The sequence below is a fragment of the Magnolia sinica genome, chromosome 13, assembly GCF_029962835.1.
Source record: "Magnolia sinica isolate HGM2019 chromosome 13, MsV1, whole genome shotgun sequence".
NCBI lineage: Eukaryota > Viridiplantae > Streptophyta > Magnoliopsida > Magnoliales > Magnoliaceae > Magnolia > Magnolia sinica.
The window spans coordinates 36,853,819-36,868,744 of NC_080585.1; the positions used below are offsets into that span (position 1 = coordinate 36,853,819).

The 14,926-nt window shown below is 37.5% G+C and overlaps 1 protein-coding gene across 2 annotated transcripts; it reads right to left on the bottom strand.

Moving 5' to 3' along the window:
• Nucleotides 1-6,601: 6,601 nt before the first annotated feature.
• On the bottom strand, nucleotides 6,602-12,477 carry LOC131224099 (chloride channel protein CLC-f-like). Of its 2 annotated transcripts, XM_058219655.1 has the most exons (4): nucleotides 11,663-12,476; nucleotides 11,442-11,546; nucleotides 8,585-8,654; nucleotides 6,602-6,723 (listed from the first exon to the last, which is right to left on the bottom strand). In XM_058219655.1, exons 1-4 carry the CDS (start codon nucleotides 12,047-12,049, stop codon nucleotides 6,680-6,682), a joined length of 606 nt encoding a protein of 201 aa, XP_058075638.1. In that variant the 5' UTR covers nucleotides 12,050-12,476; the 3' UTR covers nucleotides 6,602-6,679. The 2 variants fall into 2 exon arrangements, with proteins under 2 accessions (XP_058075638.1, XP_058075637.1); XM_058219654.1 differs by lacking the exon at nucleotides 6,602-6,723 and having other exon boundaries at nucleotides 7,869-8,654; nucleotides 11,663-12,477.
• Between the last annotated feature and the right edge of the window lie 2,449 nt (nucleotides 12,478-14,926).

Here is a 14,926-nt window from a genome sequence, read left to right on the forward strand (position 1 = left end):
TATGCAACAGCGTATCGAATTACTCAAGTTTGTCCTTGTAGAGAAGCATTTTCGTCATTTACCAAAAAAAAAAAAAGAAGCCATTTCAACTAGCATTCATTACAACAATCTAATGGAAGGTATTAGAATCTAAAATCCTTAAGAGGTATCTTAATAGAGGTAATTAGATTAGGTACGGAATAAAAATTCCCGCCTACTAAGTTACCATCCACTACCTCATTGCTCCGTTAAACACTGATAGCCTAATAGGGATTGGTGCTTTCCGAATGCTGTGGAGTATGGAGGCCACCCTCCAGAGGTAGGAGAATGAAAGAAAAGATGGGGTCAAGAAAAACACCTCGAGAAAACTTCTGCTCATATTTTTCAGTCATGCGGGAGTCAATAAAGATGACTAGCTTAGGAATCTGAGAATTTTAATTTTTGCTGTAAAAGAATTATAATTGAGAAAACTTCCACTCAATTTATCAGTCTTGTGGCAGCCAAAAAGATGACTAGGTTAGGAATATGAGAAATTTATTTTTTGCTATAAAAGAATTATACAATTTTGTCTCTAGGTTAATCTGAAGATATTGCACAAATTAATTAACATACAAAAACTTTTCATCAGAATTCTAGAAAACTGAAACAGTTATCCCATATTCTAATAATGAATTCATGACTCTAAACTTAAAAAGATGCTACCAAAAAATATATAAAGGAACTTGCAGCCAAAAACTAAGCTGAATAGTTCCTCAAGAAAATGTATTTCTGATTCAGATAAGCCTCTCCTGTAAAAGAAGAGGTTCAACAAATGAAACTAAGGAAATACTGTCAAATACAAAGATGATAGGGGAATATAGCCAAACTGCATTGGATCTGCAGAATATTACCAAATGGCCATTTTCATGGTGTTGGAAACATCCACATTGGTTGTAAATATCAAAACAACTTATTAGCTAAGATCTGAAAACACAATCCTCCACTAGTATTTGCAAGTTCAAGGTAGTCAACAAGACTTGTGAAAAGAAAATCTATCCATGTCTACTTGACAGAGAACATCTTCACTGTCCTTTTGCATTTTGGACAAAATAAACTACTCAGTAGGGCAGGATCATACAAGTTGCATAAAAATCAACTACTTAAGTTAATCTTAAAAGTTTCAATTCGAGCAGACCGACCATAAACTGAAAATAAAATCAATTTACCTAAAACAGAATATACATTAGTTACCATCATTGTGTAAGAACAGAATCAGCATAAAGAGCTTAAACAATTCATACTACTATAATAAATTTCATTATGCAATTCCGATTGAGGCAAAACAAATTCCTAATATTAGATACATCATCCTTATGAGATAAAACCTTTATGGCAATAAAAAATGCCCCGTATCGTATGAGCACTATATTATTATGCACAGAGAAACAGTAGATATATGGCAAGACTTGGAAGCATTTGGATTCAGGGATACAAACAAGCATGGTTTAAAAGCTACCTTTTCCTCGAGAATCCCACCAACCGCCTTATTTTCCGGCACCACCTCATCCTGAAAACCTTGCAACAACTATTAGAAAACCTCTCATGTTGCAGCATAGTTCAGAAATCTGAAAACTCAACTGACTCAATTTCAGCCATTGTCCAATCATGTACCCAACTCAATAACTAGATCCAAAAACCTAATGGGTACCAAAACTCGAGTGGATCCAAGTCTTCGATGCTATAGCAGCTCTGGGAGAACCAAACCAGGTTAGCTAAGCCCAGGTATGGGCACTAGGAACTGACCCGAACCCAACCCATCTGCAGCCATATCAACAAACTTTTCCAAGAGGTTTGCTAAGGCTAAGCACATATAAGGCAATGTTGTCTACTAGGCATCGCATGTGTAGACCAATGGGGTATAAAAGTTGTCCATCATTTATGTCCGATTGTCAAGATACTCTCACTAAAAATTAAATAGTAGGCTCCCCCAGGGTGTTTGGGTTTACCTAGTGAATCTGACCCGATTTTAATGGGTATAGGCCTCGTTTATTGGGCAGATTACTAAATTAGGTCAGGTTCATGTCTTGCATTTTCAACCCAATAAAAAATCATGTCTAATTGCGTTCTTGATATGCAAATTATCAAAGTGGCACAAAACATTGTTGCTATTTTGAAAAAGGCTTAAACATTCCTGAGCCCTCCAGATCAGTACAGTGAGACAATTCCCTGTTAGTGAAATAAGGAGTGCACATGGTTAGGTTGGGTCAGGTTTAGGGGCGCCTATACCCGACCCATTTAAGAATCTAGTTGTTGGTTAACAACTAGACCCAAACAATATATATATATATATATATAAATCATGTTTATCTTTATTCATTGTCAGCCAGTCACTTTGAGAATACAAGTTTAGATTGGGATTTAAGGAGCAAAGACTTTGATGTATTGATTTTATTTCAGAGTATATAGCCTTATAGTATTCTTCTTATCAATTTATTTTTTAATTATTCAAAATTTTCTAGTGTTTGATTTTAGTGCAGAATCCTTTTGTAGATGATGCATAAAATTTGTCTATTTTAAATGATGCCTCAATATTTTTAGCTAGAGAAACATTTTGTTATGAGTAACTTCCTAATCCAAGTAATGTCCTTATTTAAGCCTAACTTTATCTTCGAATAAGAGTCTGACCGTTCTTATTTATCTTAATCCTAATTAAGGATCGACCATTATTACTTTGATTCCACGGCTAATCAACCCTTGTGTAAAGTGGTATGTGATTTTGTTGATTGACGATAGTCCAATAAAAGGGAAGCCGTGTGCACACTCATGGGAACTTACCCTAATCCTTTCTTCAATGAGGATAGATAATGAAATTGAGGGTTAAGATTTCAGGAGTCTCTAGATATGAGGATTTTAAAAAAATAAAATAAATAAAAAAGAATAAAACTTTCTTTAAGGCGAGACTATTCCCTACAAATGCATCCAACTAAGTGCATTGGGTAATCCATGGGGAGGGGAATCAAACTCGTGTCTGTAGGGAGCAAACCCATGACCGAAGTTGTTCACCCTGACGGGTAATCCACGAGGAGGGGAATTGAACTCGTATCTGTGGAGTGCAAACCCATGATAGTTCGCCAAAACTCGTGACAGATAATCCATGGGGAGGGGAATCAAACTCGTGTCTATGGGGAGAAAACCCATGACCAAAGTTGTTTGCCAAAACTCATGATGGGTAATCCACGAGGAGGGGAATCGAACTTGTGTCTGTGAGAAGAAAACACACAACCAAATTTGTTCGCCCAAACTCGTGACAGGTAATCCATGGGGACGGGAATCGAACTCAAGTTTGTGGGGAGCAAACCCACGACCAAAGTCGTTTGCCCAAACTCGTGACAGGTAATCCCCACAAGGAGGGGAATTGAACTGGTGTTTATAGGGAGCAAACCCACAACCAAAGCCGTTTGCCTAAACTCGTGATAGGTAATCCCCACGGGAGGGTAATCGAACTGGTGTCTGTGGGGAGCAAACTTATGACCAAAGTTGTTTGCCCGAACTCGTGATAGGTAATCCATCGGAGGGGGGGGGGGGTCGAACTCATGTTTATGAGTAAACCCACGACCAAAGTCATTCGTCCAAACTCGTGACGGGTTTCGGGAAGTAAAACCTCACATTTTTTGTATCCTTAGATCTAAGTAAAAGGAGAGAAAAAAAAAAGATTAGGATAGGCTCATCCTTAAGTATGGATTTGACTATCCTTCTATTGGAGGTGAATGATATTGCATTTAGTGAAGTTGTGTATTGTGTGTTTAGGGTATAATTAGCTATATGTGTAAACTGTCAAACCTTACTAAGATCAAGAGTTTCCTAAAACAAGAAAGACCCTTAACATGAAGATTAGTTTGCCTTGAACAAAAATACCATTCATAAGTGGTATTTTCAAATAATCTATTTTTAAGAGATCATAAGTAAAGCAAACATGTAGCTTTATAGTAAGAGCTTTGCTTAGCCCACATATGTACAAAAGTTAGCTAATGAACATGCCACCACATATGTCAGTGCAGTGGACAGGTGCAATATCCAATCCATCCATCCGAAGGGTACCACTATGTAGATTACATTTTCCAATAATCAAATTGGTCCAATTATTAGGTGGGTCACAATGAACAACCCCGATTATATCCATGCATGATCAGCATTGTGGTCAGATGTACCATGCAGGCCATTTTGTCATGGATATTTTTGTATGTCCGGATGTGTTTTTTTTTTTTTTTTTGGTAATTGCGCCGGTGCAAATTGGTTTAGAGTACTTGGAAGGTTTTAACTAATTACTATGATTTCCCCCCTTGGGACCCTAGACCAAAAAATCAGGCTGGTCCACACGTTTGGTGGACCACGTGTATGATACAGATGAATAAGGAAAAAAAAAAAAAGAGTTCCACGGTTTGCATTAGCCAGGAGGGAATGATAGTGACATGGATGAGCGGCCCATATCTTCCACATGTTTGCAGCTTGCATATTTTCTTAAATCAGTCTTCGTGCAAGTAGCATTAGATTTGAATTTTCAAAAAAGATAAGTGGGCCACACCAAGAAACAGTTGGTAGAGAGACATCTACCTTTGACTTTTACAGGGTTCACTACCATGTTTGTATGAAATCCTCTCCATCCATCAGACATTATACCAAAATTTAGGGTTACAACCCAAATATCAGGCCCATCCGTGATTCAGGTGGACCATAACAAGGTAAACAATTAGAAGGGTAAGGGTTTTCCCTATACACTGTTTCTAATTGAGTGGTCCACTTGAATCCTGAATGAGGGTGAGGGTTGTCCTGACCCCTTTGCAACCAAGCGTTACAATTGGTCCCACCATGAGGATGAACTAGTGTAAACATCATCCTATCCACTCATTAACTGACCCACACCACACCATAGAAAACAAACATATAGCAATTGATAAATAACAAGATAAAAGTGTGGCTACTTGTGATGAGTGGATAGGGATGATTTTCATGACAAATGTTTCCCACTATGGGTTCAGTCTATTGAATGGCTTGGAGGTCAAGCTCACTATAGTTCAGTCTATTGAATTGCTTGTAGGTCCCATTCACTAAATAAATTAGAAGTTACCGTTACTATGGTCCAACTGGTTGGACTTACACCTTCAAAAATGAATTTGATCATGATAACATTGATTTTGATGGGGCCCATAGTAATGTATATGTGAGATCCACTCAAACCATTAGACGTGTAGTCTCACGTCAATCATAGAGCGAAAAAACTAGGCTGACTTGTAATTAAGGTGGGGGCACACCAACAGAAAGAGTTGGGAGGGATGTCCACCCTTAATTTTTATAGAACTCACCATGATGATTATATAAAATCCACTCCAGCCATTAGATGCCAGACCAAAACTTAACTGAGACCCAAAATTCATGCAAATATATAATTTAGGTGGGCCACATCAAACGAAACAGTTTGTAAGGTGAAGGTTGCCATGCATGAAATAAGTGCGGTCTACCTAAATAATGGATGGAGTTGATTTAAATTCATGGACTTAAAATAGGACCATGCATCTGATGGTAAGGGTGGATTTAACATAAATAAAGATTTAGAGCCCACCTACACGACACCTTTCTTGTATCACAGGATTGCCCTTCCAATAGTCATAGGTGGGCCAGGCTACATTAAGGGCTAGGTTGTACACAGTCAGGCTACATTAAGGGCTAGGTTGTACACAGTCATGCCCAGCCCAATTGAAAAAGGGCCTGCATATTAAGTCTAAACCCGATCCTCGGGCCCGATACCACAGTCCAAGTATGGCCGAAAGTGAGCCAGGCCTGAAAGCCCGGCGGGCCAGCCCCATACTACATACCACACAAGCTTGAAAGAGAATTTTACAAGATACCTTATCACTACTGTATTTACGAGTACCTTTTTTTAAAAGTTTTTTAATAAACTACCCTACCCCATTAATAATTTAAGTAATTATCATTGGAGGCTCGGGCCCACAGTCAAAATCCATCCCAATCACCGGGTGCATTACCCCATGTTAGGACCAGGGCTCAAAACTCAGTCCCATCTATGATTCAAGTAGACCACATGATTGGAAACATTGTCCATGTCCACTATTCAAATCATTACCCTTGGTGTGGCCCATTTGAATCACGTATGGATTTTTGGGCCCTAGGACTAAATTTGGGCGTAGAATCTAATGTTTGGACCGGGGTTTATATAATCATCACGGTGGGCCCTATAAAAATCAAGGGTGGATGTCTTGTTTTCTTCAGTGTGGCTCACCTGAATCACATGTAAAACTGATTTTTTTTTATCCCTGGCCCTAACATGAGATTATATGTCTAATGTAAGGCTCAACACAAGCCTGATCCATCTACTTAAACAGACATATTTCTAGCTTGAACCTGACCCACTACCCAATTAGTTTAGTTGAAACCTGCCTCAAAAGTAGGTTGAGTCAGTTAAACTGTGGGCTGACCCAACCTACACTTTAGGCCAACCCATTTTAAATAAGGGCTAGGCCAGTGAGTGGGTCTATATTAGGCTCAAGTCCAACCCATTCAGGTCAGGTCTCGAACCCACATGCCAATCTGGCCTACTCATTGCCCAATGCAAGGTACAATTCCTGTAAGGTAAATAGGTAGCAGGAAAAGTTCAAAAGTGGGATGATGTTCTCTTACCATGACCATCGAGTGATGAAAAGAGCTATTAAGAAGAATTGTCACATGTTGATTTAATGCAACTGCTTGGACCTGTAATAAGATCAGGAGAACTACAAAGATGTAAAATCAATTATTAAATTCTTTCTATAAATTTATGCTTCATTAGAATAAATAAGTATGACTAAAGTTCATAGGTATAATGCTCTGAACAAAATGGTGATGAGAGAGACCTTAGTGAGATTCAAGCTAGCCACACGTATTGGCCAATTTCAGTGCTTCCTTTAAAAACCGGTTTTCCATGTCTTCTGAAATAGGACTTTGATTCAGGCATTTTCTACGAACCTCATAATCAATACCCCACAAGTATGTCATCCTCTCCCGCTCTAGTAATAGGTGCAGCTTGTTTCCTCTTGAATTGAGCAGGTTATGAGGGCTTGTTATCCTCATTGTATTCATTGCCAACAAAAGAAATCTGACCTGCATTCAATGTTTTAAATATCGTTATCGCATAATGTATCGCACCCATGGGATACAAATATATATCTGTTATCGCATGGGATATATCGGTTGTATTTCGTAATGTATCGCTGTTGTTGGGAAACATTAGAACATTGGGAAATCGGTTGAATTTTTCAATAAAACTTCAAGGATTGTTGAAAGAGAAATCAATACACACTTAGAAATCAACACATTACAAAAAAGTGCACATAATAGGGGTTTCCTTTGTATGGGGTCCTAATATATGCGTTGTCTAACTGAACTTATGCAAGTATATTCAAACTCTATTCATATAACTTATAACCGTAAGAAGATATGTATGGAAACACAAGCAATGCATCTTTGATTTTGTGTTTGGATACAAAGATTGCAACTTATTTGCAAGAAATTGAGAAATTTTGATGTTTCCCAATTTTCTGCAACTTGGCACATCTACCTAAATCTCGAAATCAAATATTCAAATCCATTATTTTCCATGGAAACCATAAATACTAATAGATTTACAACCATTTGACACTGATTTAACGTGATTTACAACAAAAAAATGAATCGGAAATCGAATATGTTCACTAGATCGAATAGGAGGGATATATCGGCACTACCTACACGTTTCGTATCGGACAGGTGAGATACAAGATATATCGTGGGATATATCGGCCAATATCGTTGATATTTAAAACACTGCCTACATTAAAGAAGGATATTTTATATAGGAACTCACTTTTCATACAAGTGGCAAATGTAAATGAGATCTGTACCAACCTTCAAGTAGGTCCTACCATGGATGGGCCATATCCCAAAATTCACATCCCATTGGACAACCCTACCAGTTGGATTGGGATCATTCGACCTACCTTTTTTTTTTATATAATGGAAATGGTTAATTACATCCATAGAGAGGCAGTGAGGCCCTCCTAATGAGCAGGATTTCCCAAACATGAGACATGTTCACATGAGTAAGGTGTTAGAGTAAGGGGCTGCAAGTAAGAAAGCAATACTTCACATTAAAATGCCTGGCAAAATTACAAACTTTCATCAAGTCCTGAAATTCAGAATGCTTTCTCATATGGATACTGGGTATTCATAGTTTCATGGCTGATAAGGCTATTCTCATGACATCAAAAAACTTGATAAAGTGCTGCAATGTATACAGACTACAGAACTATAGAGATGATGGGTGATATTGGTGATATAATATATACATAACTAAAGAGAAGAAGGGATATATTGGTGATATGATATATATACCTTCTACATCTCTATCCCTTTTCTTTTCCTTCAAAAACTTCCCAGGTGATTCAAGCAAAGATACAACATAATTTTGGATATGAGATCAAGTACAGAACCATCCACACTTATAGTAACCATTTCTTGTGTGACAGATCCGAAACAAAATTAGACATGTCCCTCCAAAGATGCACAAGAGCATCATATGTGAGATAAGGACACAAACCTCCAAAAATGGGCAGTCCTGCATTACTCTTATGTAATGTGGTAGGCAGATCATTGAAAAACCTGTCCTCCTGAAACGCATTAAAAAAAACAACAATTGGAGTAGATATTTACTATTACAACAACATTGAAGAAATGCACGAAAACAACAGGACTTAATTTTTCAGATATATTAAAAAAAAAATGATGGAACAGTAGTTCAACAACATGAATTATAAAGGTGAGGGGATGGAAAATATTTTAGTACCCAACTATGTCTTTTGAACTATAGTACAACCTCTTAATAGTTACAGCATCTTATTGATCACTACCAAAAAAGGAGAACAGGCTACAGACTAAATTCGTAGCTATAGGTTAATGTCTAAGGTTTTTTTTTTTTTTTTGATCAATTGAAATTGGATTTCAATTAATCAATAAACGAAACAGTACAAGAATCGAACTAACAGAGACTGAATGGAACATATCCATAACAATGATCCTGCCAAAATAAGGGGAAACAAGATGAGAAATTGAAGGTCAGACGATTGGCGTTGGACATGGTGACACATGTTTCGGCTTTGACAAACCAGCATCAGTATCAGTGATGCCAATCTTCATTCTCCTCCAGATTTCAGAGATGCACAGAAGTATATTTCAGAATGAGAGGACTCAAAAATAAGAGAGATGAATACAAATCTAATTCAAGCAGCAATTAATCCTAATTTATTCAAATATAATCCCTATCAAGATAGTGAAATCAATGCAATTAAAATATAGACTAAACAAATCTACACGACAGAAAAGAACCTTACAAAGAAGAGAAACAAAAAGCTGACCTCAGAAGAAATTCTCATAATTTGCTTATTCTCACATTCTGGGTTTTGAAGAAAAGAGAATGAAGAGAAAACATGGAAGATCCTATATAACTCAGATTAAACAAACTATGAATTTTAAATTTTAATATAAATTAATAAAGAAGCCAAAGCAAAGGGATGGTCGATCAACTACACAACAAGAGAATCACGTCTGTCTCACCGGATACTCCCTTCATTTCCCTTGATCTTAAAAACATGGTTTGAAGGCTGATGTTTACAAAATTAATATGATGCATGTAAAGTCATGATTCGATACTTAAAATAACTCCAGATCGATCCTTCATGGGATCAGCAGGATTGTCTAATTGCAAAAATATGAATGACTTCTTAAATGCCTCCCTATGGAATTTTGCTTGTGATCTACAATACAAGCTTGTTCCATAGGGGAGCAAGATGCAAAGAGTTTTGAAAAGATGGATGGATGGATGAATCCAGCAAAAGGAAAAGAAATGGGATGAACTAGAAAAGAAAGATATGAGATCAAAACTAATACTAAGATTAAGCTAACTAAGAAAAGAAACAAATCACCAGTTTGGACCATCCCAAGTAGCCTTTCCTTTGAGCATCATCCTCTCCATCTCTCCTCAGAGAAATAACATGAAGCTTTTGGCTTTCTCTGGGGGGTTTAGGTGTTTTTAGAGTGTAGAGAGAGATTTTCTTGGAAGGGGTGCAGAAGCAATTTTCATTGTTTCAAGCCAACTTGAGACGCATGGAATTGTAATTGGCAGTTGGTTATTATTACAGACCACAATGCCCCCACCTCCACTTTTGGCCATTCGCTCTGTGTCATTGAACTATTCTGATTCTGTTAAACTGGACATTCAAACACGTCTTAATCTTCTGGCTACTTTTCCATTCCAATGGTTACAATATATTTGAAACTGATCATCTAAACAGAATGGCAAAGTGGGGGGCTGGAACAGCTTTGCTAGATACGCTATAATTTTACAATCTCCGAGAGAAGCATGTGGTGGATCTTCAGGAAGATAGCCAACTGAATACGAGTGATTTGTATTATATGTGACCTAACACAATCTTACGAATCCGGACTTACCACTTTATCCAACTTCTCGGCAAGATGTTTCTGCTGCTGTGCAAAGATGTCCTCCTGCACATGCTTATAAAGCTCCACATCAAGGCTGTTTAGCAAAAATATCTGCTGGACAACTGTTTCAGGAACCTGAAGGCGTGACAGTTAATCCCCAATTTTCCATTAGTCAATAATGATACAAAAGAGAAAATAGCTGGTACAGTACTTACCTTTTGAGTTAAACATGGTCACACACACACACACACACACACAAGAAGAAGAAGAAGAAGAAGACAAAAGAAAGAAAGAAAGAAAGAAAGAAAGAAAGAAGAAGAAAATAATAAGGAATGTCACACTCTGAGAATCAGATTGGTCGACAAATTCTAACCACTGGTTGTGGACACTTGTTGAAATAGTGCAGTTAGATCTTTTCATTTTTAACCTCCAATAAATGTCCATCAATCCTATAGTCAGCTAATCAAATAAGTGTAAAAAATAAAAAAATAAAAAATAAATTCACAATATATCTAAAATGGGGTCTGTAATTTGGACAGTCTGATTCAAAGTATTTGTATGCCAAGTATGTGATTTCAAAACCGTAGCTTTAAAAAATTTCAGGTTGCTCGCCACCCAGATGCTGTCACAGTAGTCATAGGAATAGTAGGTTTTATAGGTTTAAAGGTAAAAGCAGAAGTCCTTATGATTGATCGTCATAAAATTCTCCTACAGATAACACAATTTATTTTTGCACTCAAAAACGAAGTAGCCAACCTTGTCCATGTTAGGAAGTTAAATTTAGCCAAGGGAACTTCAAAACAAGTGACCAGCTTCCATAAGAAGAATCAATTTACTCTAGGCACTTTCAAAGTTAAAGCAGCTTCACACATCCTTGACCAGATTTAGATTGTGACAGGAAGCTTTTAAAAATACAAAGAAATGCCAGTTCTCTAAACAAGTTCTGGGCTGAAAATTACCATGAGTGCAAGCAAAATTCTGTAATCCTTTGTCAGCTCAAACAGAAGTAGCACTGATGTCAAGGGAACTGAACAAACTGAAGCTAACGTAGCAGCTATCCCAACCTGCATAGAGAGGTCAGGAAATATAAATCTATATGCACGTACTCATACCAACAACAACAAATCGCATGGATGAATGTCTGTTTGGAGTCAACCAAACAACAACTAGAAAATATTACCTGAGCGTAGGCCTGTGGCTGGGCAACAGCAACATTTCCTGGGATGGCTGAATTGATGATTTCTGCAGCCGAACCCCCAAACACGGCACCAAGAGCAGCACCAATCATCAAGCTTGGGGCATAAAGACCACCCACAAGCCCAGATCCCCTGCAAAGAGCAGTCGCCACAACTTTGGCCCCCGCCAATTGAGTCATTAGCCAAATTCCAGGTGCTGAAGCACTCTTCCCCATGCGTAGGATTTCATCCACATTTGTAAAGTCCCAATACAGTATCCCTGGGTACTTCAGAGCTATTATACCACCTCCTAGACCACCTAAAGCTTGCAAGCTGACCATTGAATGATTAGAACTGCTCAATGTGGTAATCTTTGTGCAACATTCATCCATGGTTCAAGCAACCAGACTTATTTATTGTATTGGTATATAAGTGAGAAATGGACCAGCCTGTATGGAATGCTGGTATAATGAAAACAACGGTAATTCGGGCCAAGCAGTGTACTCCTTAAAATTCAAATGTAGATGTATGGTTCTTGAGTGATTATGACCAGACCATGCAAAGATAAAACAAATTGTGTATTTTATAGGAACTAGATCTGTTGAGAGAAACAGGGTGTGATTCTGAAAATGGTATCCGTTCGGCTTTAAAACAGAATATCAAAATAGAATTTTAGAGACAATTACAGGAACTACAGTGCCATTAGTATGATCCTAAAAACTGTATCTTTTTGGCTGAAAAACAGAAGATTAAAATAGAATTTGATAGGCATAGTTACAGGAACTAACAATGCCATAATCATCATACGCAAGATAAGATGTCTACAGTTATTTGAAAACATCTATAAGCTAAATACTAAAAGCAAGACTGCAACATGGGCCTGATTAATACAAATATGATGACAACTAACTAACGTAATAGCAGGAGTGCATGCCATGTTCAGCACGAGTGCATGCAATGTTCAGCTCATGCATCATTCTAATCCCGATTATGCCTGGGTTCAGGTCCTACATGAAAGAGGCCCAAACCCAGAGCAATGAGAACCTCAGTAGGCCTGGGGTAATGTTACTCTAGGATTCGTCCTATTGATACCCTATTTAGGGTAAATTCTTTTAAAAGAAATAAGTTATTAAAAGAAGAGCACCTGCAAGCAAACAAATATACATAGCCATATAGTACAGGAGCTTCATAAGCACAATATTGCTTGAAATTAACAAGATAAAACAATACTTGTAGCATTTAATTTGTTCAATATACCATCAATTAGCATTAAGTATCCCTGCAAAGTTAGTCAATATGTTTTTATCCCATAAAGTAGGAGGAAGCCAATGACATTTAAAAAGAGTGAAAAGCAGTGGCAACACGGAAGGGGCAGGATGAAAAACATTTATAAAGATTGAAGCATGCACGGAACACTGTAGTTACAGTTACGTTTGGTTACACCAAATTTCATGAAATATCATGATACTTTGCACAAAAGTAAACTGATTAATCATGAAATTTCATGATATTTGTTGCAATCAAACACACCCTACATCTTTATTAAAAAGAGCTCGTTGCTAAAGATTGCATTTTTAAGTTTCAACAATATCCACATCCAAAAAATGATAACAAACATCAGTAAAAGATGGTGAAGAGTAATTTAGATCAATAGCTAAGATGGGAGTAAAAGCAACTTAGTAGAATAGGAGACTAGGGCAGATCTGAATTTTCATCCGCAAACTCTAGCTCAGGTTATATCACTAGGATTTGAAATAGAAATGAATCATCCACCTTGAAACATCTTCGATAATAATTATTTGTATTTGCCTCACCAACATCCCTTCCAGTAAGCTCCATTGCACCCTCATTCAATATCAGTTTTACCTAAGCTCAATAAATGTGATATTTCTACAAGTATCATTTTATGCAACTTACCACTAAGACAGAAAAAAAAAAAAAAAAAAAAAGAAGAAAAGCTTCAAAACCTCTTATCTCTGTACTGACAAGATTTTCTGGTAACTCAATCCTTCCAAATTTGCTATAATAGCACCTAAAATCCAACTCTCCTATAAAATAAAATAAAGAAAGAAAGAAAGAAAGAAAGAAAGAAGAAGAAGAAGAAGAAGAAAAGAATAGGGAATGTCACACTCCGAGAATCAGATTGGTCAACAAATTCTAACCACTGATTGTGGACACTTGTTGAAACAGTACAGTTAAATCTTTTCATTTTTAACCTCTAATAAATGTCCATCAATCATATAGTCAGCTAATCAAATAAATGTATTTTTTTTTTTTCACAATATATCTAAAATGGGGTCTGTAATTTGGACAGTCTGATTCGAAGTATTTGCATGCCAAGTATATGTGATTTCAAAACCGTAGCTTTAAAAATTTTCAGGTTGCTCGCCACATAGATGCTGTCACAGTAGTCATAGGAATAGTAGGTTGTATAGGTTTGAAGGTAAAAGCAGAAGTCCCCAACCTTGTCCACGTAGGAAGTTAAATTTAGCCAAAGGGAACTTCAAAACATGGTGACCAGCTTCCATAAGAAGAATCAATTTACTCTAAGCACTTTCAAAGTTAAAACAGCTTCACACATCCTTGACCAGATTTAGATTGTGACAGGAAGCTTTTAAAAATACAAAGAAATGCCAGTTCTCTAAACAAGTTCTGGGCTGAAAATTACCATGAGTGCAAGCAAAATTCAGCTCAAACAGAAGTAGCACTGATGTCAAGGGAACTGAATAAACTGATGTGGAATCTAATATATATGCGGAATAGGCCACGGATCTGTCTGTGCATGGGACATGGCGATCAGGGGTCGGATAGCTTACCTAGCTAAGACGCCGCCATGGAAGCCGAATAAGAATACCAGAATACCTGTAGAGCTTAGGATCTTCCTCTTCTTCACACCTTTTCTACAATTCAAAAGATGGGACTCGAATTTCTGCTGTGGTGTAGGATCGGAGACCCAGCTCTCTTTTATAGAATCTGTGGAGAGAGAGTTTGAAACCCATCACAACTCTCTCTCCCACGCTCTACATTGTAGCATCCTAGTGCAACTCAAATTGCTTTCTGCGTAAGACAGCTATAGCTTCCAGCCCCAGTACGCAGAGCTGCGCAGATAGACTGCGCAGCGCATCACATGAAGTAGTCCAACTGTATGACAATCCAGACCGTTGATCAGTGAGGGCCACTAAATAGAGTTCTTACATTCTCCCACTTGGGCCTCATTGAGCAACTTTAGTGATAGTCATATAGAATTATTTTGAAAACAAGTTTTGATC

Bases quoted from the DNA above. Each gene is read 5' to 3' on its own strand.
- LOC131224099 (XM_058219654.1), bottom strand. From the start codon at position 12,049: ATGGATGAATGTTGCACAAAGATTACCACATTGAGCAGTTCTAATCAT. The intron at 11,547-11,662 runs GTAATATTTTCT...CTCTCTATGCAG, and splicing joins AGCCACAGGCCTACGCTCAG to GTTGGGATAGCTGCTACGTT. The intron at 8,655-11,441 runs GTAATTTTCAGC...AATGCGTTTCAG, and splicing joins GAATTTTGCTTGCACTCATG to GAGGACAGGTTTTTCAATGA.